The 22,927-nt window shown below is 41.5% G+C and overlaps 1 protein-coding gene across 6 annotated transcripts in view; it reads right to left on the reverse strand.

The window, feature by feature from the left end:
* Positions 1–2,410: 2,410 nt before the first annotated feature.
* Positions 2,411–22,927, reverse strand: part of LOC147893884 (uncharacterized) — a 121,637-nt gene continuing 101,120 nt past the window's right edge. The window contains exons 1-6 of one of the 6 annotated variants that reach the window (XM_087386001.1): positions 19,296–19,556; positions 18,929–18,988; positions 5,514–5,595; positions 4,405–4,519; positions 3,149–3,225; positions 2,415–2,892 (exon numbers count right to left, since the gene is read on the reverse strand). In XM_087386001.1, coding sequence (XP_087242127.1) covers positions 2,696–2,892; positions 3,149–3,225; positions 4,405–4,517 — 387 coding nt within the window. In that variant the 5' untranslated portion in view covers positions 4,518–4,519; positions 5,514–5,595; positions 18,929–18,988; positions 19,296–19,556 and the 3' untranslated portion in view covers positions 2,415–2,695. Of the gene's footprint in view, positions 2,893–3,148; positions 3,226–4,404; positions 4,520–5,513; positions 5,596–18,928; positions 19,033–19,295; positions 19,565–22,927 lie in introns of those variants that run through there. The other 5 variants (XM_087386000.1, XM_087386004.1, XM_087385999.1 and 2 more) reach the window with 5 other exon arrangements.

Raw genomic sequence — 22,927 nt, forward strand, 5'->3', positions numbered from 1 at the left:
TATATAGTGCTAATAAGTAATAGGGAAAAGGGGTATTTTTATTTACTAATATAAATAGTGCTAGTAAATAATTAGGAATGTGAGTTTAAATCAAAGAAATTTACTCTACAAATGAATTAATTACTTAAATAATTAATTAATTAGTTAATTAATTAAGGGGTAGGGGAAGGGGTATGTGTGTGTCTCCCATTAATATGAAAAAGGGTGCAATAATAAAGGTGGGGAGGGAATAGTGTAGGAGAAAGGTGCTTATCAATTCATTCGTGATCTCCTTGCTCAGCTACTGGGCTTTGTCTCCTCCTTTGCCTTTTTCTTTCCTTTACTTACCTCCTTCTTAACCATGTCTTCTTGCAGCTCTGCTCCTTGTCTCCTCCCTTGTCCCCTTGACCTCCATACCTCCTTTGTACTTCTCCACGTTAGTAACTCCTCTTCCTCTACTCTGCCTTCACCTCCTTTACTTAGCTTGCTTTTCTGCTACGCTTGTGATTTCTGCCATCCTTTCGACGTGCACTTGGTTGGTCGACAACTTGCACTTTCTCGGCATGCCTTTTGTTCCACCTTACCATAGCATGTTAGCTCGTAGAGCTCTGCATGGCGACAGCTCCCAACTGTCTCTTGTTGCCAGACATACTTCTTGGATGCATCCCAATTCGTGGCTCCTACCTCACCCTCTGGTGTCTCTACATAGGTAGTCTCGATTACCACAATATGAACTCTTCGTTGATAGACTTGATTGCATTGCAATTTCCTCTATACCTTCATATTTTCGCCTGGGTGTCACATGATGCTAGCTCGATAGCCTTAGCTATTGCAAGTAGCACCCCCACCTACCCCTCCCCCCCTCTACACACACACACAAAAGGGCAGGTCTCCAGAAAAGAGCCAATGCCCTATCCATCAGAAATAGTAAAAGAAAAGCTCAATGCAAGAGACGTCCAGATCCTCCTCATGCAAGGCATCATATAAGGACTGCTGCAATGAGGCCCGGAAGAACTCATAGGGGTGCTGGAAAGAAGAAGCTAGAAATGCATGATTACGCTGTAGCCATGGGGTCCACAATGCCCACACACACACACACACACATAATATATATTGAAAATAAGAATAATGAAACAAATACTGGCAAGATAAATCCTGGAGAGAGAGAGAGGAATGCGCTACTTGTGGGCTCTAATGTCAATGAAACATTTCTACCTCTGTCACCCACCATTGCCAATTTGTTGTGGAGGGGGGAAGAGAGAGACAGAGAGAGAGAGGATGACGACGACGACGATAATGATAGTAATGATGATCTATCATCATCCTAGGGAGGTTAGTCACGCATGAACTATGGGACCTAAGAAGAACATTACAGTCTTCTTTGAGGAATCAAAGGGTTCGACTCGTGTTTTGTCACGATTTCTTGTCTATGCTTGAATAAGCGATGAGAATTTCAGGCCAAAGACAAGAATGAGAGGGGTACAGCTGCTTCAAGGTACCTAGGATATAGGGATTGCTATGGCTGACCTCAAGAAATTGGTGTAAATTGATACATTGGGTAATCAAAGCTAGAAAGTGCTCTCTAATGTTGGCATAGGCTGGGCAAGTTAGTGCATCTTCAACATTATGACCTTCACATAATGTGAATACTTGATTATTCTTTCTAGATCACTCCATGCTCCGGTTTCAATGGCCAAGTCATGCAAAGAGGTGTGATAATTCACCTTGCTTTGGGTGGCATGGGGATGGCAATATATGGTAGGGTGCAAGATACGACTGTGTTTTTTGTGGAAACTTGAGGAAGCTTTAAGGATTCAAAATGGTTGAATAAAGCCTCATGAACGCCAAGGTTCTCCCAGCTTTATATTCACTAGCACTCTTTATGAAGTTCCTCAATGAGGCTGGCAATGAAGTGGCCTGCAAAAGCCCTTCAAAGACATGCAAACCTTCTATCTGCTTGCTGTTCCTAAATCCAAAGGAACAGCCTCTATGATGTTCAATTATTACCTCCATGGTAAATCCACTGAGGACAAGGCTATGGCGAAACCCAAAATGCAATCCAGCTCTACACACTAAGCTGGTAAATAGCCTAAGCGAATGTTCTTTCTTCTTGTATCACCTCAGTTTTCTTAATGCTTCCAAACTCCTTTACAAGGTGTATTAAAGATACACACATACCTGTATCTTCTCACTTTTCTTAATGCTTCCAAACTTTCTTTTATTAGCCTGTCTGCTTCAAATAATTTCAACTTTCCCTCTTGAAACTCTCTAGGCATAATGAGCTACAGAAGCGCTGAGCTCCACCTTCAGCTAGTGTTGAAACTTGGAAGGCGAGAGGAAGACTAAGAGGAAGAGGAAAGAGGGAGGCAAGCCAGGGGGGCAGGGGGATAGAGAGAGAGAGAGAGAGAGAGAGAGTATTCATAAAACATATGCAATAAACATACTGCTGTCTGTGGAAAATCAACCGAGCCACACATTTACTTACCTATATCTTCTCAACTGTATCCAACTTTCTCTAAGAGAACTTGTACTTTTCTGCTTTAAATAACTTCAAATCTTCCTCCTGAAACTCTCTACTAATAAAAACAACTCGCCTGAGTATCATCAAATGAGATGACCTCCTCCTATGATTACTCCAAAATACATCTTCACAATTCTTTGCCTGCCTCCTGGTTACAACTTAACGATCCAACATGCCAGTGCTTGCTTCAGACCACTACTTGGGTGCTTTAGATTGTGAAGGTTGACTTCGGCTACTGGCTAGATCAGTTACACTGGATTTCATATCTACTTCCATCAATCCTTCTGCAGCTCTGTACCGGTCGACCGCATTACCAAAATTTGCCCTTACATGCTGACACATTGCTGTCAAATCTTGTAGGGCATCTTTGAGAACATCCTTTGCTGGAGCACCTGAACAAACCAATTTCTCAAGGCAATTCCAAGGAGAGGGGCTTGGAAACTGCCAAGAGATTCTCCAAAGCTTGCAAAGTGCAGTAGCTTTTGTTTTTCTGTTGTTTTTTGTGTGTGCATGCTTGTTTTCCCCTAGAGAGAGAGAGAGAACCAACACCTGCTCAAGTGAGCCGATGGGTCTAAACCAACAATATTGCCGTGGGTTGGGGGGTCTTTGAAGGGGGGAGAGAGAGAGAGAGAGAGAGAGAGAGCAAACCTGTAGTCTGAATTCTGATGTTAACACGATTCTCAGACGGATGGGGAACACTGTAACCACAAAACTCAACCCGAGGACTGCATCAAACATTGATGAAAATTAGACTATATTTGGTGTACAATCTGCACAAGAACAACAAGCAGACAAGCCACCTCTTAGTCTTCAAAACTCTCATTTTAAAAAGGCTGAGCGTGTGAGGGGATACATCAGACGGTAAGTTACTGATTTCTTCCTGGTCCTCTGTTATCTACCAGCTGTTAGAGGCACTAGGTACAAGGCACATACAAGACTTGCATGACTTGAAAATTTTGAAGGTGTTAGAGATATACCGCACGCATACATACACCACATACATACATTTATATGAAAGCAAACCTGTTGCGCAGAGTTGACTGCTCATATTTTGTCTCAAAATAGTGAGCACAACGTGGATGATAGATTAAATATTTCAACTCTTCAGAGGTTGCAAAACTCAATGTCAAATTATGGATGGACATATGAGCTATAAATGGAGATTCCATAAGCTCCTTGGGGATATCCTCTCGGTCATCTTGAAATGGCCACTTTCCAACTCCCTTCTCTTTCGGTGGCTATTCAGTGTATGCAAGCCAGGTCATGGTTGTAGAGTAAGTATGGTGCACAGCAGCATGGATGCCTCACACATGGCAAAGTTGGTCAACGTTTCTGTCCCAAAGTCAGGTTCATGATCAAACAAGACTTTCAGCTGGTAGAATAGATGATTAAAACATCATTATCAAATATATGTACTAACTGAAAACACTGATAATGCCATCCACAAATAGAAGTGGTAAACAGACCGTAAATGTGTGCTACCCTGATATCACGACTCAATCAGAAATCATAATTGATTTGTTAATTCATCCTTCTCCACCTGCCGTTAGTTTTATACTCAAGTGGCCTAGCTCAAGAACTTCAATCAATACCATTAAAGGACCATAATATTACTGTAAGGATTATGCCCATGTGAAAGACATTAATAAACACCCAGCAAGGTATCAGGTTTTAACTGGCTTAAAATAGTAGAACACAAAAGATTGCACTGAGCTAAAGAAGGAAATGAATAGAGTGTCATAAAATATTCATAAGATGTATCGTAATCAGCCACTTTTTCATGTGCATTTGCTTTGAGAAAAAGAGCACATAATTCACTTCAAAAGCTTTTACCCAGGACTACTATTATGTACATAACGAACTTAAACACAACACAGCAAAAAACATATATAGCAGTGGCTCACTCATGATTTAAAACATATCGAAGAGAATTGCCAAGTGTATGGTCCTCATCCATCAAGGAAAACGTGGATGCCCGAGGATCATCTGCTGATCCAAGCTCCATCATGGTGGCCATCTCTGCACCCATATATATACATGCAAAAGTAAAAGGGTATACTTACAAAGAATGGAGCATTGACATGCAGCCAACGTTATGTACACGAAGACCAAACGATTCCCAAACTGCAACTCCTTCCTACTCCAAAATTTAACCATGCATCATATATACCTTTGTAAGACTAGAATAAGTCCAATCATACAAATTTAGAATTTTTTTTTAAAAATGAGAATAAGATTAGCTGTTGGGGCTTTTGCACCCGCATAAGATAAAACGATGTAGTTGAACAGCTGATCACCACTTGGACGAAAATTCAAAGAATTTGCATGTCCGCTAAGGTGATAGAAAAATATACCTTTGTAAGACTAGAATAAGTCCAATCATACAAATTTAGAATTTAAAAAAAAAAAAAATGAGAATAAGATTAGCTGTTGAGGCTTTTGCACCCGCATAAGATAAAACGATGTAGTTGAACAGCTGATCACCACTTGGACGAAAATTCAAAGAATTTGCATGTCCGCTAAGGTGATAGAAAAATATACCTTTGTAAGACTAGAATAAGTCCAATCATACAAATTTAGAATTTTTTTAAAAAATGAGAATAAGATTAGCTGTTGGGGCTTTTGCACCCGCATCATGTTGACTTGAAAAATGAAAGCCTTACAGAGAACTCCCTTTGTCTAGTACTAACTGCCCTAACTTAATGGGCCATTCTAGTGAAGGGGTGCCTCTATAGAAGGGTCCCTAGGATGCAAGTACCTTTGAGTAGGGGTTACCCACACTCAAGGCTAGTAAAGTTAGCTTAGGGGGTTGGGGGGGGTGTGACCTAGTCTTTCTAGAAGGGGCTACACAACACAAGATGCTGCCCATACAAGTGGAGTCTAAGTCTTAGGAAATGTGACAGAGGTAAACAAGATAGTCATTTACAGCCCAGAGGAGGAGCTAGGGAACCTTTGAAGCCTAGTGGCAAACCCTTCTATTAAGAAAAACTTCAAGCAAGTGTTAGAATCAGACCTGCAGCAAAGGAGCAGTCTGCAAGGCATCCAAGCCTGGAACATACTAAAGCCTCTCAAACCACGGGGAGCAAAGGAGCAGCCTGCAAGGCACTCAGGGCCAAAACACGCTGAACAATCTCAAGCCATGAGGACATCTAGGGACCGGTCTGCTAGAATTAAAAGTGGGTTGTGATCTCAGTCTTTTCACTCAAAAAAGGGTGGGGGAGTGGATGGCTTAACAGTATAAATGTTGTACAACAGCTTGGAGAGATTAATCTGAGACTAGGTCATAGGGAGAAGTGGAAAGATACTAAATTCGGCAATGTAATTTCAAATTGCACGGAGTAAAATCAAAGATTAATATCCTGAAAAACAGAGGACAACCCAAAAGTCAAAGCTTGGTCAAGAATGAAGAAGTTCGGTTTGAAAGTGAAGTGGAGTTCAGAAAAGAGCAAATAAATCCAAAGGGTGAAGAAGTGGCCTTGCTGTGGAACAAGAAATCATGTAGCTCAGTTCCTTCTGGTGATGAAGATTTCATGTTGGGTGAAAGGCCTTGTTCTGACAATGGGAATAAGAAGAACATTTTCAGCCTGGCTCTAACAATCATGTTAGTGTTGAGAAAGACCCTGGGTCTGATGTGACAGATAAGGTTTATCTGAAGGAAGATGAGATCTTCCTCAACAACTTAAAGCTTATAACCAGAACCTTGCTCTAAAGGCTGTTATGAATTTTCTCAAGACCTGTCATATCTGTAACATACAACAACGGAACTCTCCCAAAAGTGCACATGCCATCGGTCTCAGCAAAAGCCCCAAAGTTTTGACTGCAAGTTTGAACTTTTGCAGATGCAAGCTTCCCCAAAGCATTCCAACAATGCAAACTCTACTTTTCGCTGCTGCTTGCATGAAAACGAGCCTGGCATGTCCTCCAAGGCATCAATTTTCTCCATTTTTTGTCACATTTTGTCCAGAATCAGCGCACTTTCCCAGATTCAGGGGTTTACCTGCAAAGGAGGGTTGTTCTAGATATGTGAAAAGTTTAATACATTTCTCATCCTAGATGCTTGGAAATGCAAAAGTCACAGGCTCCACATGCTCAAATCTGAAAAATCATCACAATTTGGGCCTCGAAATGCCTGAAGAGCACAAATTCCTCACAAATGTGGTTCTCATGTGATACGCCTCACTTTCTATGTCAAATGCTGGAAAACACCATATGTGTGAAAATTGCTTTCAATCTGAAACACAACATGCAAATTTGACCTTAATTTTGCAAATCTGATCTCCGAATTTCACATGAGAAGTCCACCATTTGTTTCAGCACCTAAAAAGACCGTACAAGTTTTCTGGCCGCAAAAAAAAGACCTTTCAAGATGGGCATTGCCTTTCTCTGCAAAACCCTCAATATGTGTTCAAAATGCTTGAAAGGTTCTCTTACAAAGAGGACGTGTGTGTGTACATATAGGTATGTATATGTATATGTATGCGTATATGTATATGTAAGCTCTCATGCAAGCATTCATGGAGCAGGATTGCCTTCTTGAGCAGAATCGGCTCCTTTTGTGAGCAGCTCCAACTCTTGCGCGAGCAGAAAAGAAGACAAAGGAGAATGACACAACATTGGACAATTTCTAGCTTCTACTGGAACAGGACTACCTTGAGACGGACGCAGATCGGGCCAGACGTCGTGCTGACTTGGCCACATTCGAAGTCCAGTGCAGGTGAGACCAAAAGTAGCTGCTTTTAGAGAATCAGCAGTTTCTCAAGGCCTGCTCACAGTTTCTCTCCCCATCAGCAACGAGTCCATCATCCGCTCAGGGATCTTCCACCCTAGACTACAATGTAGTAGAGTATCATTCCGCAGTACCCACAGATAGTTCTTCATTTGCAGGCAGTCCTTTATCTGCTCAGGAGTCCTCCATCTCTGAGCATAATTCATTGGACTATTTTGCAGCAGTTCAAACATTGGCTTCTCTTGGGTCTACTAGCCCAGGGGACCATTCAATTTCCACAGTACCTGCATGCAGTTCCTCAAGATCTTCCACACATGGGTTCTTGCAGCCATTTCCACAGCCAACTCATAGGGGTCTTCCATCCCTGGGGCCAGCTCAGCTCAAACCACACCCAGATGATAAGCCTCTTGGGTCTAGCGATCATCCAGTTTCAGCAGCTTATTCTCTACACGAGGGGATCATTCAGTCAATACAGTTTAGTTCGGATGGATTTTTCACTCATCCAGCAGCTTTATCATGTCCAGTTAGTTCCTTTGGGTCTTCCACCTAGGGAGCTTAGTCAGCTGGATCAGCTTTATTAGGGGAGCATACAGTCTTCATAGTCCTTTGTGATAAGTCTTCCATCCTCAGAGACATCTCAGACCCATCAGTAGTTGCAATAGATGAGCCTCTTGGGTCCACCACCCGAGGGGCTGTCTAGTTCCCATAGTTAGTTCTCTTGGGGCTTCCACCCAAGGGAACACCCTAGATGCAATAGACAGGTGCGATGGGTCTTCCATCCATCAGGCCTTTTCATCAGCTACAAGCAAGTCCTATGGATCTTCACCCTTGGGGCTCCGTTGGCCACATCAGCTTTAGTCGAACTGACTGTTGGCTTTATGCCTCAATTCAATGATGCATGCAATTTAATCAACTACCTGATCAAAACTATAGACCGACTGTAGAAACCGTGTTTCTCCTCGTGGTCACCAGCAGCACGCAATCCATCTATCCCTGACTGTATGGAGAAGCCAAGAGTCATGTGCCCTCCCTAGAACTATGGAGGTCGACTCTCATCACCGCCCTGGAGACTACTGGAATGAGGGCGGCTCATTGCCTCTTCCATCTATGTAGTTCAAAGCATGCGTGAAGTCCACGTGGATAGACATGTCTAACCACACTACTACTAACCTCATGAGGATGAGTATCCACTAACCCAACAATCCCCCCCTCAGTCGAAATGAGGAAGAAGATGATACTATATGAAACAAGAACATTCTCCTATAAGTGCTCACAAAGAGCGACTATGCTCACAAAGAGCCAACACCAACTGCTCACAAAAAGCCCAATGAGACTGCTCACAAAGAGCATGACTAAAAACCATAATCCTGACCACTAAGCGACCGATGCTCACAAAGAGCTCAAACACCAACTGCTCACAAAAAGCCCAATAAGACTGCTCACAAAGAGCATGACTAAAAGCATAATCCTGATCACTGAGGTGATCAACCTCGACCAACGTGGTGACCGCACTCTTGCCTTGATCTTCCACGCCATTGCTTTATCCTTAGTCGGTTTTAGCTGATCATCTTGTTGCTTTGTATAGCAATACTTTTAAGTTTTCTCTATGCCCTTCCTTGCCACAATAGTTACACTTCCGAGTGTCTCATGTTGATTTCTTCTTCTGATCACTGGTGGCATACACCCTATTACCAAACCATGTGAGGTGTTGCCTTTCTCCTCACCCAACAACATCCTCACACAATCCAGGAAATCCATGTCATCATCGATATTACACGCAAACTTGTTTACTCCTAGCCTTTTTTTTTAAAACGTGAATCACGAGCGCAGGCACATTAAATCACCTCCCAGCCAAACTCAGTGGTCGTAAGCTCTCTTCATTTCAAATCGTTACGTTGAAGCTTTTTCTTACTTGATTTCCACCAAGCCCCAAAATTTCCTAGATGGATCTAGTATGCCACATGTCTTCATTTTAGGGTCCCTCCTTAATGCATCATTTACCCCTCTCTTGGGATATCATTAAAACCATTTGCGCCTTGGCACATTTCATGCATTTAGGTCCCTAAGCCTTAGATCCACCTAGTCTAGTGCCATATCACCCTCACCAAGGACCTTGATCTTGATTCCTTTTTGATCATTTACATGAAGCCCAAACAAATATAATATAAACATTGATCCTTTAAAGGAAAATGTCGACTGACCCTTCCGAGGTCATGTTACCTTGGCTTGAGCATAACATTCCTTCCCTCTTCAGGCATCAGCGTCCTCGATGATAAAGTCTAGGAATACTCTCCGTAACTGGTATACGGATTTCCAGGTAGCTTCTGATAGAGGTAAACCATGCCATGCAACCAACACCGTGGGTAGCTTCCGATTGCGTACTTGCATTGTTCCTCGGTTCAAGATTCCTGTTGCTTTGCGTCTTGCATTATCCTCTATCTCCTGAAACAAAACAACACCCTGAGTAGTGAGTCACTTGTATGCAAAAATTTCTTTAAACGAGAAACATGAAACACTGGGTGCACCTTACAACCCTGTGGCAATTCTAATTTATAGGCTACCTTGCCTATTCTTTTTAGAATTAACCATGGCCCACAATATCGAGGTGATAACTTAGCATACTCTCCTGCAGTCAAAGACTTAGTGCTAAGGAACTCTAAGAAAAACTTTTTCTCCTTCCTTAAATTCTCTAGCGGATCGGTTTTCATCCGCATACGCCTTAGCTCTATCCATAGCTTGGCGGATGTTAGCTCTCACAAGTGCTAGCATCTCCCGCATCTGAACCACCAAGTTCGCGGCACTAGGCACTTTCTGAGGTACTCCAACTATAGTTGGATTCGCTGGTCTATAACCATAGTTCAGCTCAAACGGACTGAACCCTGTAGAAGAATGTTTTCTATCATTGTAGGCAAATTCTAACAATGGCAACCACTTGTCCCATGTATGTTGCCTCAATGACACATATGCTCTAAGCATATCCTCTAAGATTTGGTTGACTCTTTCCGTTTGACCATCCGTTTCTGCATGATCCCCACTACTCATCCCCAACTCAGTCCTTAGTGTCTCAAACACCGCAGTCCAAAAATGACCGGTAAATTTGACATCTTTGTCTGACACTATGGATTTGGGTAATCCATGCAAACGAAATATATGTCTAATAAACAAATTCGCCATTTGCGGGGCACTAACAGACTCTCTAGTTGGAATGAAGTGAGCCATCTTGGTAAGACGATCAACCACCACAAGGATAGAATCATATCTACCTTGTCTCGTAGGCAGGCCTACAATAAAGTCCATGGAAATGCATTCCCACCCACCCAGTGGTATCTCCAAGGGCTGTAAAAGTCCGGGTGGCTTCACCCGCTCTGCCTTACTTACTTGACACGAAAAACGTGTCACATATTCATGAATATGCTTTTTCATCTTTGGCCAAAAGAAATCTCGCTTCACGAGATCATATGTCTTCTCGACTCCTGGATGTCCCGCACATGGGCTATCATGGCATTGTTGAATGACTCTCTGCCTGAGATCATTCTGATTACGTACTACTAGCTTGCCATTTCTTTTTAGCATACCATCCCTTATGGCATATCTTGCATAAGTTTAGCCCAGGTCATCCTTTTCCCCGGGTTTAAATACATGAGCCTTAGGCCAAAGGCTCTGGACGAGCTCGTCCACCTTTTGAGTTTCTTTAATCTCGGTCATTAGAGCACTCTCTAATACCGTGAAACTCATATTATGCATCATGCGTGACAACGCATCAACAACTTTATTATCCTTCCCTCTTCGGTACCGAATCGTCAAGTTAAACTCCTGCATGAGTTCTGCCCACCTAGCTTGGCGGCCTCTCAAGTCAGGTTGTTTACAAAAATGTTTCAGAGTATCATGATCAACATCAACATAAAACTCTGACCCATACAAATAATGCCTCCAAAGCTTAGTCATTTTAAAATCAAGCTTCTCAGCATAGTCCTGAATTCGAAGCTCCAACTGGGTAACCCTTTGGTCCCATACTTCAATTGAACTTCCATCTGCCAATCTGACCGTATATGCATAGTCAGATGGGCTAGTCTTTAGTTTCAGCCTCTTTACAATCTTGGAGTTAATTACATTGTGCGTTGACGCCGAGTGAAACAACACAATGACATCATGATTAGCTACTTGCCCTTTCATCTTAATTAACTCCGTATCATTAAAGGTTGTATACCCCGTTGCTGCGGGGTTTGACATGATATTATCAAGTACACTAATTACTAAGTTAGCAACAGACACACATAACAAAAAAGGTACTGACCTTTGAGAAGATCCCGCTAGTTGAATCTGCATCTGTTCTGCTTTGGAACTTCCCTCCATTTCCACGTCGCATTCTGAGACCACCATCTCGGCCATCCGATGATCCTTGTTTGTGGACAATCTTTCCACTGATGAGGCTGAAGGCATCCAAAACACAAGCCTTCTCTCCTCACTTTTTCCCTTTGCTCTGGGTTCAAAGAAGACTTCGACCAAGCCCGGGCTGCCATTGGTGTTACTTTTCTTTTCATTCCAATGGTGGTACTTGATTTAGGAGTCTCAACTGGTTTCGCCTGCTTGGCTTGACCACTAGGCTGTGAGGCACTCCCTTTGCTAATCCACTTCTTCTTAAACCCAGTTTTCTTCGGGTACCCATACTGAGTCCCAACCTGCACAAACACACTTGGTCTGTTCCCTTTTGCATCCTCATAGTTCAGGGCTATGGCAATTGCTTCATCTAGCGTGTTCGCATACTTAGCCTGAACTTCCATCTTGATTCGGTCATTCAATCCAAAGATAAAATCTTTTACTTGGATTGACTGAAGTAGAGGTTCATCAACCTTCATTACACTTTCTCTGAACTTATCAGTGTATTCCGCCAGTGATAAGTTTCTTTGACGAAGGTTTCAATCCTGATCCCAAGCTCGGGATGCTTCGTCAGGAGGTAGGAAGTGTTTTCTAAATTCCTTTTTAAACCCCTCCCAAGTAGTGGATGCCACTCCATCTTTCTGCTGTTTTATCCACCATCTATCCGCTGCCTCATTAAACATATGGGTGGCCTCATGGATTTTCTTCATATCATTTCTGATTTCACAAATGGCGAAGGCCTCGTCCCATTTGTGTAACCAGGTCTCAATGATATCGGAACTACGGTCAGGCATCCGACCAGAATACTTTTCTGGCCTATAATTGGCAATATTAGGCACCTTAGCTGTCCTAGGCTCGACCGTATGAACATTGGGCTCCGGTTCCATTGGAGATTTACATACGATGTTCGTAGAGATGTTTGGGAAGAACTACCGGATCCACGGGATCATGATATGGTAGCCTACGCACCGATCTTGACGCGATCGAGCCAAGTGTTGGTTTTATGGTTTAACGAAACCATTAAGAGATGGATAGAAGACAAAATGTTGGTAAGCCTGTCTGCTGATTTTGGAAAGCACATGCTGTGGTACAAAAGGGGGCCCAAGAATCACTTACCACGATGCGAGGGGAACATGCAGCAAGAATTATAACCAGGGAGCTCTCTATGCCTTCTAAGCTTTGTTGGAGCATATGCATGTTTATTTGCCTCCGTGTTTGAGTCAACTTAGATTGCAGGAGTTTCCCTAGTATAGGGAAAAGCGGGTTTGGTTACAGTGTGATATATGCCTGGTTAGCTATAAAATTGGAAGTTGGACTTGTGATTTGTAATTATAGTTTCAAGCGGTGTTTTATTATTATTATTTAAAAAAAACAAAACACCCATTGACCTAAATGGAAGTAGAAGAAGAAGCTTCTAGGATGGATCCCGTAGAGTCGGGAGTCTGGCCGACCCCGCAGGTGTCGCGCCCAACAGGTCATACACTGTCTGGCAGAATTGCAATGTTAGAGGATGCCTTGCAACAGATTTTAGCGCAGCAGTTACAAACAAATGTAGGGCAGTCTGAGCTCAGAAAAATGGTGCATAGTATGTTTGCTAGACCATCTCGTGAGGAGAAAGGTAAATCTCCGATGGAACCGGAGTCCAGTGTTCGTACAGTCCCAGAGCAAAACAGATGCAGATTCAGCTAGCGGGATCTTCTCAAAGGTCACTACCTTTTTTGTTATGTGTGTCTGTTGCTAAGTTAGTAACTAGTGCACCTGATAATATCCTATCATAGCCCGCAACAACGGGGTATACAGCCTTTAATGATACGGAGTTAATTAAGATGAAAGGGCAAGTAGCTAATCATGATGTCATTGTGTTGTTTGACTCAGCGTCAACACACAATGTAATTAACTCCAAGCTTCTAAAGAGGCTGAAATTAAAGACTAGTCCATCTGACTATGCATATACAGTCAGGATGGCAGACGGAAGTTCAACTGAAGTATGGGACCAAAGGGTTACCCAGTTAGAGCTTCGAATTCAGGACTATGCTGAGAAGCTTGATTTTGAAATGACTAAGCTTGCTCATGCAGACATAGCCCTAGGTAAGGCTTGGCATTCTAGGAAGAATCCAGCCATAGATTGAAAAAAGCACATTTATCAATTCAAGATGAATGATGTGCTGTATGTCTTACGAGGTGAAAAGGATATATCTCAAGGACCGTTGGTTTCCGTGATGGAAATTCGAAAAGCTCAAGAAGAGTTTTTGTTTCTTTGTACAGCATCGGTAGAGCCAATTGATGATTCTTCGGTTAGCACTGATGTTGCTCAAAATGGAGAGATGGCCAAGCTAGCTGATCAAATAACAGAGGAGTTCTCTGATTGTTTTAGGGATGAGCTACCTTATGGGTTACCTCCAGAGCGGAAAGTTCAGCATAAGATTGAACTAATCCCGAGGGCAGAACCTGTCAATAGACCTCCCTATAGGTTGAGTTTTACTAAAGAGGCAGAGGTGCGAAGACAACTGGAAGAATACCTCAAGTTGGGGCAGATTCAACCAAGTTTCTCACCTTTTGCTTCGCCGATGATATTAAAGAAGAAGAAAGATATACTTTTCGCCTCTATATAGATTACAGAGCATTGAATAATATCACTACTAAGCACAGGTATCCGATGGCTCGGATCGATGATTTGCTAGATGCATTACATAGGGCCGTAATTTTCATAAGATAGATCTTAAATGTGGCTACCATCAGATCCGTATTAGAGCCGAGGATGTGCATAAAACCGCTTTTAGAAGTAGGTTTGGACATTATGAGTTTTTGGTAATGCCCTTTGGACTTACCAATGCTCCAGCTACATTCGTCATGCTTATGAACGATTTACTACGTCCGTATATCGAAAAGTTTGTAGTACATTTTATTGGTAATATTTTGATATTCAGTAAGAGTATTAATGAGCATCATGAACACTTAAGAATAGTGTTCAGTACTTTGAGGAAAGCCAGTCTTTATGTAAATAAAAACAAAACTATACTGTGTATGGTAAGACTTGAATAATTAGGATTCATAATTACTCCTAAGGAGGTAGAAATGGATCCAAAGAAAGTGGCTGCGATACTGGCTTGGCCAATCCCTCAGAGTTTGACCACTTTGCGATCATTCTTGGGATTTGTCCAATTTTATCGAAGACATATCAAAGGATATTCCGAAATAGTATCGCCATTGACTGATCTAACCTTAGATAAAGTATCTTTTATATGGGGACAAAATCAACATGAAAGTTTTAACACCATAAAACAAGCTGTGGTCTCAGGACTGGTGTTAAAAATAGTTGATCCCCAGAAACCGTTTTTCCTTGAAACCGATGCAAGTGGCATTGCGGTAGGAGCAGTTCTCCTCCAAGAGAAAAGGCCAGTAGCCTTTGAAAGCAAGAAGCTTTCTCCCTCTCAACGAAATTGGCCAACTCATGAATTAGAGTTGTATGCTATTGTCCATGCTCTGAAAACATGGAGACATTATTTGTATGGATCAGAGTTTTATGTTGATGTTGATCATGATACTCTGAAACATTTTTGTAAACAACCTGACTTGAGAGGCCGCCAAGCTAGGTGGGCGGAACTCATGCAGGAGTTTAACTTAACAATTCCGTACCGAAGAGGGAAGGATAATAAAGTTGCTGATGCGTTGTCACGCATTATGCATAACATGAGTTTCACGATATTAGAGAGTGCTCTAATGACCGAGATAAGAAAAACTCAAAGGTGGACGAGTTCGTCCAGAGCCTTTGGCCAAAGGCTCATGTATTAAAACCCGGGCAAATGGATGACCTGGCATCCAGAAAAGGCCAAACTTATGCAAGATATGCCATAAGGGATGGTATGCTGAAAAGAAATGGCAAGGTAGTAGTACCTAATCAGAATGATCTCAAGCAGAGAGTCATTCGACAATGCCATGATAGATCATGTGCGGGACATTCAGGAGTTGAGAAGACATATGATCTCGTGAAGCGAGATTTCTTTTGGCCAAAGATGAAAAAGCATATTGATGAATATGTGACACGTTGTTTTTCGTGTGAGGTAAGTAAGACAGAGCGGGTGAAGCCACCCGGACTTTTACAACCTTTGGAAATACCACTAGGTAGGTGGGAGAGCATTTCCATGGACTTTATTGTAGGTTTGTCTACGACACAAGGTGGATATGATTCTGTCCTTGTGGTGATTGATCGTCTTACCAAGATGGCTCACTTCATTCCAACTAGAGAGTCTGTTAGTGCCCCGCAAGTGGCGGATTTGTTTATTAGACATATATTTCGTTTGCATGATTACCCAAATCCATAGTGTCAGACAGAGATGCCAAATTTACCGGTCATTTTTGGACTGCGGTATTTGAGACACTAAGGACTGAGTTGGGAATGAGTAGTGGGGATCATCCAGAAACGGATGGTCAGACAGAAAGAATCAACCAAATTTTAGAGGATATGCTTAGAGCATATGTGTCATTGAGGCAACATACATGGGACAAGTGGTTGCCATTATTAGAATTTGCCTATAATGATAGAAAACATTCCTCAGTCCATTTGAGCTGAACTATGGTTATAGACCAACGAATCCAACTATAGTTGGAATACCTCAGAAAGTGCCTAGTGCCGCGAACTTTGTGGTTCAGATGCAGGAGATGCTAGCACTTGCGAGAGCAAACATCCGCCAAGCTATGGATAGAGCTAAGGCGTATGCGGATGAAAACCGATCCGCTAGAGAATTTAAGGAAGAAGAAAAAGTTTTTCTCAGAGTTCCTTCGCACTCTAAGTCTTTGACTGCAGGAGAGTGTGCTAAATTATCACCTCGATATTGTGGGCCATGGTTAATTCTAAAAAGAATAGGCAAGGTAGCCTATAAATTAGAATTGCCACAGGGTTATAAGGTACACCCAGTGTTCCATGTTTCTCGTTTAAAGAAATTTTTTCATACAGGTGACTCACTAATCGAGGGTGTTGTTTTGTTTCAGGAGATAGAGAATAATGCAAGACGCAAACCAACAAAAATCCTGAACCGAGGAACAATGCAAGTACGCAATCAGAAGATACCCACGGTGTTGGTTGCATGGCATGGTTTACCTCTATCAAAAGCTACCTGGGAATTCGTATACCAGTTATGGAGAGTGTTCCCAGACTTTATCATCGAGGACGCTGATGCCTAAAGAGGGAAGGAATGTTACGCTTAAGTCGAGGTAACATGACCTCGGAAGGGTCAGTCGACATTTTTCTTTAAAGGATCAATGTTTGTATTATATTTGTTTGGGCTTCATGTAAATGATCAAAAAGAAAAAATAAAAAAAGGAATAAAGGTCAAAGGGTGATATGGCACTAGACTAGGTGGATCTAAGGCTAAGAAACCTAAATGCATGAAATATGCCTAGGGGCAAATGGTTTCAAAGATATCCCAAGAGAGGGGTAAATGATGCAATAAGGAATGAAGACATGTGGCATACTAGATCCATCTAGGGAATTTTGAGGCTTGGTGGAATTTTGTAAGCAGTAGCTTCACGTAATAGTTGAAATTTGTCTTTTGGAGAGCTTGCAATCATCGAGGTTGGCTGGGAGGACAATCAATGTGCCTATGCCCGTGATACTGAAGAGAGAAGAACAGAGGCGCAACAGATATGCGCTTAACATCTAATACCAAATATAATATCTCAGATGCCTACATACTGTCCATGTGTCAATCAAAGGAGTCACTAACTCAATATCTCCATCATTCACCACACCATCCTTAAATAGACAGATGGATGATCATGCAACTGTCCTCGTTAAGCTAGGATCAGATTGGATCCTCATATCTACCAAACAGTGATATACCAGCTCCTAGTTGGATCCTATGGCAGGTCCATGCCTGCATATAAGGCCTCAATTGCCTTTTGCCTTCTATCCCCATTGGCTGGGGACTGGGTATACTTCTGGCCATGCCTTCCTGCCCATGCGGCAGCCAGATATGCTGGCCATATGACAGGTCATACGCTACCCCATGGTGGGCAGCCATGTGATGGTCCTTGTAGTCTCCACACTAGTATGCACCTGCTCACAGTGCTCGGGAAGAACAAAAGTATCACTTTTATCGATCCAATGTTTGGTGGAGTCTATTGCAAAGAAACTGCTACTATCTTTTCTCACTGTCGCATGAGGACCGTTGTAAATAGTTCTAAACCATTTTACATCAAGAATGAAAATACTAAATCGTCTGAAATCAACTTCATAGATGTCGCGTATGGTTCCACAATAATCCAACTGTGAGGAGAGAAGATTGGTATCCGAAGCACTTGCTCGGCTATCTTGTGTGAAGTTAGCCATGACTCCACAATGTACAACGGCTACATGTAGTGCCCATGTGGCACTTGCATCAGTTGCCTATCCAATCAAGATTGAAACCCAAGTGTCAAGCTTCGATATCTTCATATGGCGATCATAGGGAAGCATTGACCCTTAATCTCTAACACAAGTTGAATTAGACATTGGAAAGAGTTGTGAAGTCCTTGGCATAACAATTCTACTGTGAGGTCTAGTATCAAAGCCTAAAGGTTCAACTCTTATGGTCTACTGAATGAAGGATATGTATATAGATCAATTTGGAAAATGCACAAACTCATTCTCTAAAAAAATAATTAATAGTGCAGTTTCAATCTCATGACAATCAATCACAAGGTTGAAAACCATAAACTCCATCACGTATAGCAAGGACTAGCATGATAGTCACAAGGTTGAAAACCATAAACTCCATCACACATAGCAGGACTAGCTACTATGACATCCCCACCGACGTCATCAATGGGTATAGACTAGCATAAATATATGCTCTCCTTACAATAAATAGTGCAATTTCAGTTTCATGCATCCCTACCCACATTATCAAAGCCCAACAGTGGCTGTGGACCACAGTATAACCATATGCTTTCACACATACATATCCACACATCTGCACATACTCTAAGAATTCATTTATAACAAAGGTCTTCATACTGTGTTTATGTCGACATTCCAGAGGAGAAGGGCAAACTCAACCTTGACAAAGGCTAGCATTAAAGGAGAAGGCTAATAAAAAAGTAGTCCACATTCTCTTCATTCAAGCTACAAGTACTTGTTCATCCATAACACATTCAGATGAGCCCTAATAAAGACTTCCATCTACGCAGAGCTTATTACTCCTGCCTTCCAAAAAGCATTCATCTTAAGAAACATAAATAAGCAATACGTTGTGAACCAAACCAAAACAAGTCAAAGAAACGCTGACATAATTTCAGCCTTCAGGAGCGAGTAAAAATGCAACAAATTTGCAATCATCATTGATCACCTTAGGGACAGGCACTCAAAGGATCTGGAGGAAGAATATCATAAGAAACTCCAGCAAAGCCTGTGAGTAAACAATCTCATTCAGTGAGAGGCACGGACTGGAATCTGTGTGAACCGGAGCACAAGTCTAGGATGAGCACAGGAACGAAGCAGGAAAGTAAGACTACAAAATGAACAGTCATCGAGCAAAATTTTGAAAAGCCTTCAAACACTCTATAAATGTTTGGATCTCAAATAGAACCTCCAGCAGGGGCGGAAACAGGGGTTAAAAGCCATTAAACCAGCTTGTAGCAGGCAGAAAGGTGGCGCCACCAACTAAAACACTCCTACAATCCTACATAGCTACGAAAGCATCTTGAGTCGCATACCTTCAAGAGACGCACATAAAGTTTATCTAAGACAGTCAGGGGCGTTCTGGCCTTTGGCTGTTTGGCAGCTTTCCTAGGCTACTAAAAAACGCGTATTCAATTTTAAGTACACACTATTATGAACTATTATGAATTTCGAGTAGCATGACCCGTTTACCACGCGGTGGAGACCCGCTCGCTGGGTCTCAATTTGGAATCTTTAAATGTCTTTAATTTCAAGAAACAAAATTTCAACTCTAGGCACCACTTTGCTTGGCTCACTCAATCTGGGTTACAGGGACATTATAGGTGATGCATAGACAATCAACCTCCAATTTGTTTCATATAGTGTTAGAGGCTCATTGCCATTAGGTTTTGTGAGCAGAAATGTACACTTTTCCATCTCATGATTCTTGTATTGAAATATACATGCATTGAATCATATATGCATCAAACCATATGCAAAAAAATAAAAGCATTTACAAATGCCAAGGAACAAATATCACCGACCTAACCAAATAAAAGAAGCGAGCGGGTGGTACAATTACCAATGGTGAAATGCAGTCCCAAATAGAACAAAATCATACCAAAATATGTGATAGTGCTTTTCCAAATTGTAGATTCTAGACACCTTTTAATTTTTTTAGAGGATGCATATAAGAGAGCTAAATATCTCCTCCACTTCAATTCCTTTCTTTATTGAGTCATCATATGTGTTGAAACATGCATGCATTGAATCCTATACGCGTTGAACCATATGCAAAAAAATAAAAGCATTTACAAATGGCAAGGAACAAACAACATCTACTTGACCAAGGATATTGGTGGTGTATAGAACGGATGAATGGAGTGCCTACCCCAAAAAAAAAAAACTAAAGAAAAAAAGAATAGATCAAGGTTTCTATAGGTTGCTAATACATGATATATATGCATCAAAGTACATGCACTTGCAATGAAACATATTCATATGAGTAAATGCACTTGATATGCATACTCTCTAATTCTCCAACAGCTAACATGTGACTCGAAATGTCTGAGAGGCAAATATGTGACTTGGAGATCAGTGCACTAAGGCCCCAAGGCCCCAAACCAAAGGCATTCTACTACTATAACTCTCGCAGTAGTTTTTGCCATTGGATATTGCCAAATCTAACCAATATGCGCTCACTAACCGATTTGAGAAAGATGAAATGTTTGAGATTGTAGGTTCAAAAAATTTTGTGCTATGGCTAAGTAAGTCAATGGTATAGCCATGTCAATGCTTGAAAATCATTGCCCTTGATTCAATCATTCGTAATACTAAAGAGCTACCATTGCAATGTTATGCAAAGGTAGAATTGCACAACAGCTATGAAAGGATGGAAAGTTTATTAGAACTTGCTAGTTGATTGATCATTGAATTGAGCAGACCTATTGATTGCTAGAGCTTGGGAGTAGTTGTACACTCGAAGAAAGAGATGAAGAAGCAATGCACAAACTGTAGTCTCATCACTATCGCCATGATCCCATGAATTATGAATGGCCTCTAGAAACGTGCGATGTTAATCGATAGTATGCTCTCATCACCTATCATGAAAGAAGCTCAAGAGAAGCTATTTCTCATGAAGATCATCAACAATTCCTAGAGTAGTCGCCCCATGTAGTCAGCTTGCAAGACACCAAATCGACCATGTTTCAATCAAAGTTCATTTTTGCGGCCAATGTGTGCATGGCCAACTTGTTCTAGTGGAGCTTTTTCACCGAAATGTAGTTCTTATTCAATGGAAGGTGGTTTCAAGCATCGAATTCTATGTGCCACAACGAACCCACCTATTTGGCTACTTATTTGTGAACTCCTAAAAGATCACCCTTGATAGTGTGGTATTGTCAAACATAAGTAGATGTCATGCGTGAAGCTTGTCGCAATGAGCAACATACCTGGTTTTGTTTTGCAAAGTCAGATGTACATCCTTTGTGAAGTGTTGTTGCACCTCCTCCCCAACTATAGCTCATTGGCCTCCTCTTCACAACTCCCTTTTCACATTGAAATTCGTCTCACAATCCAGATCGGGTTTTCTATCTAATTCAGAATTGCCTCTTCAACCTTCATGAGGTCTTTTCTACAGCACAATACCTAGTATTAGTCTCTGCCGTGGACAGCCCAGATTCAAAATATTTTGCTTTCTTCTCCTGTTTTTGCAATTAATATGAAAACAAAGCTAGCAAAAATGGATGGCAAGGGGTTTCGATCTCTTAGCAACATCCCTCGTGCTTTGAGAAGAGCAATCAACAGTAGTATTTATATTTATATCAATATATTTATGTATTTATATATATATATATATATATATATATATATAGGTGAGTGTGTAGTTAAACATGAAATGGAAAAATAAAGAAATATATGTATATTCATATTTATATATAGATATAAATATAAATATGAATATAAATAAATAAATTATATATAATATAATATAATATATATATATATAATATTATATCTATGTACTATCTAATATATATATATATATATATATATATATATATTTATATTTATATACTATCTAATATTATATATATATATAAAATACTCTCTCTCTCTCTCTCTCTCTCTCTCAATTGTCCGTCTGCCACACCACATCATTGGTAACCGGCTCTCTGCTAGTCATCTGTCATCTCCAATGCCATGTCATTGATATCCAATGCCATGTCATCGGTCTTTGAGACCTGTTCTCATCGTCGGGACCCGTTTTTATCGCCACATCATTAGTCGACTGGCACTGACTCTGTCTCTAAAACACATAGTACAGTTTGTCAACTCCCGAGTAAGCAGAATTGTGCAGAATCGCCGAGCAACCAATACGCGCAACCTGCAACAAGCGGGGCGATTGTGCTTCCTTCCAGACTAGGACACGTTGCACGAATTGGTTAGTCGTAGCTGCATGCGATGGTAGAGGTGGACTAGAGCTGGCGGGTAGGTGCAGACACGTGGTAGATGACGGTGCTTTGGGGCAACACGATCGGGACACGTGGTGGGAGACAGAGTTATAATGCCACATGGACTCTTTCATGAACTCGTTGGTGCATGCCACATCATCGGGTCTACACGTGCCATGTAGTTTGCCCACTGAGACTCGCAGTCTGTTGCATTGTGTTAGCTCGACCTCTTGAAGCTCCAGAACCTTCCGAACCTCTGGCTACCCCCCCTAACCTCCGCAAAGCTCCCATTTCCTCTCTTCGAACCTCTAGAATTGCTCCACGTCGAAACCTCTCCTTAAAGAATATATATATATATATATATATATGTATGTATGTATGTGAGCGAGAAGCTCTTTTCTTTGTTCTCCCTATCATGGGACAAAATCTCACGCCAAAATCTCATTAGTTCCCTTATCTAACTGCATTTCCCCTCCCAATAGACTTTTCTTCTTTCAAAACTTTCAAGATTTTTGAATGAGATTTGCCTTGCTTTCTTCTTGCTCTATTTTTGGCATTTTTCTTTCAAATCTTGCCGCTTCTTGTCTCATATGAGATTCTCTTGTGATCTCAAATTATTATTGTGTGGAAACTCAAGGCAATCATGTTTTGGACAAAGCATGAATGATGCAAGGTGTTTTGATCCTAGAAGGAACGTATTGTACATAATTGGGGTTAAGGTATAGTGGCCTTTA

Source organism: Dipteris shenzhenensis, chromosome 15 (genome assembly GCF_047967505.1).
Source record: "Dipteris shenzhenensis isolate YYH24624 ecotype China chromosome 15, Dip_SZ_1.0, whole genome shotgun sequence".
NCBI classification, from domain to species: domain Eukaryota; kingdom Viridiplantae; phylum Streptophyta; class Polypodiopsida; order Gleicheniales; family Dipteridaceae; genus Dipteris; species Dipteris shenzhenensis.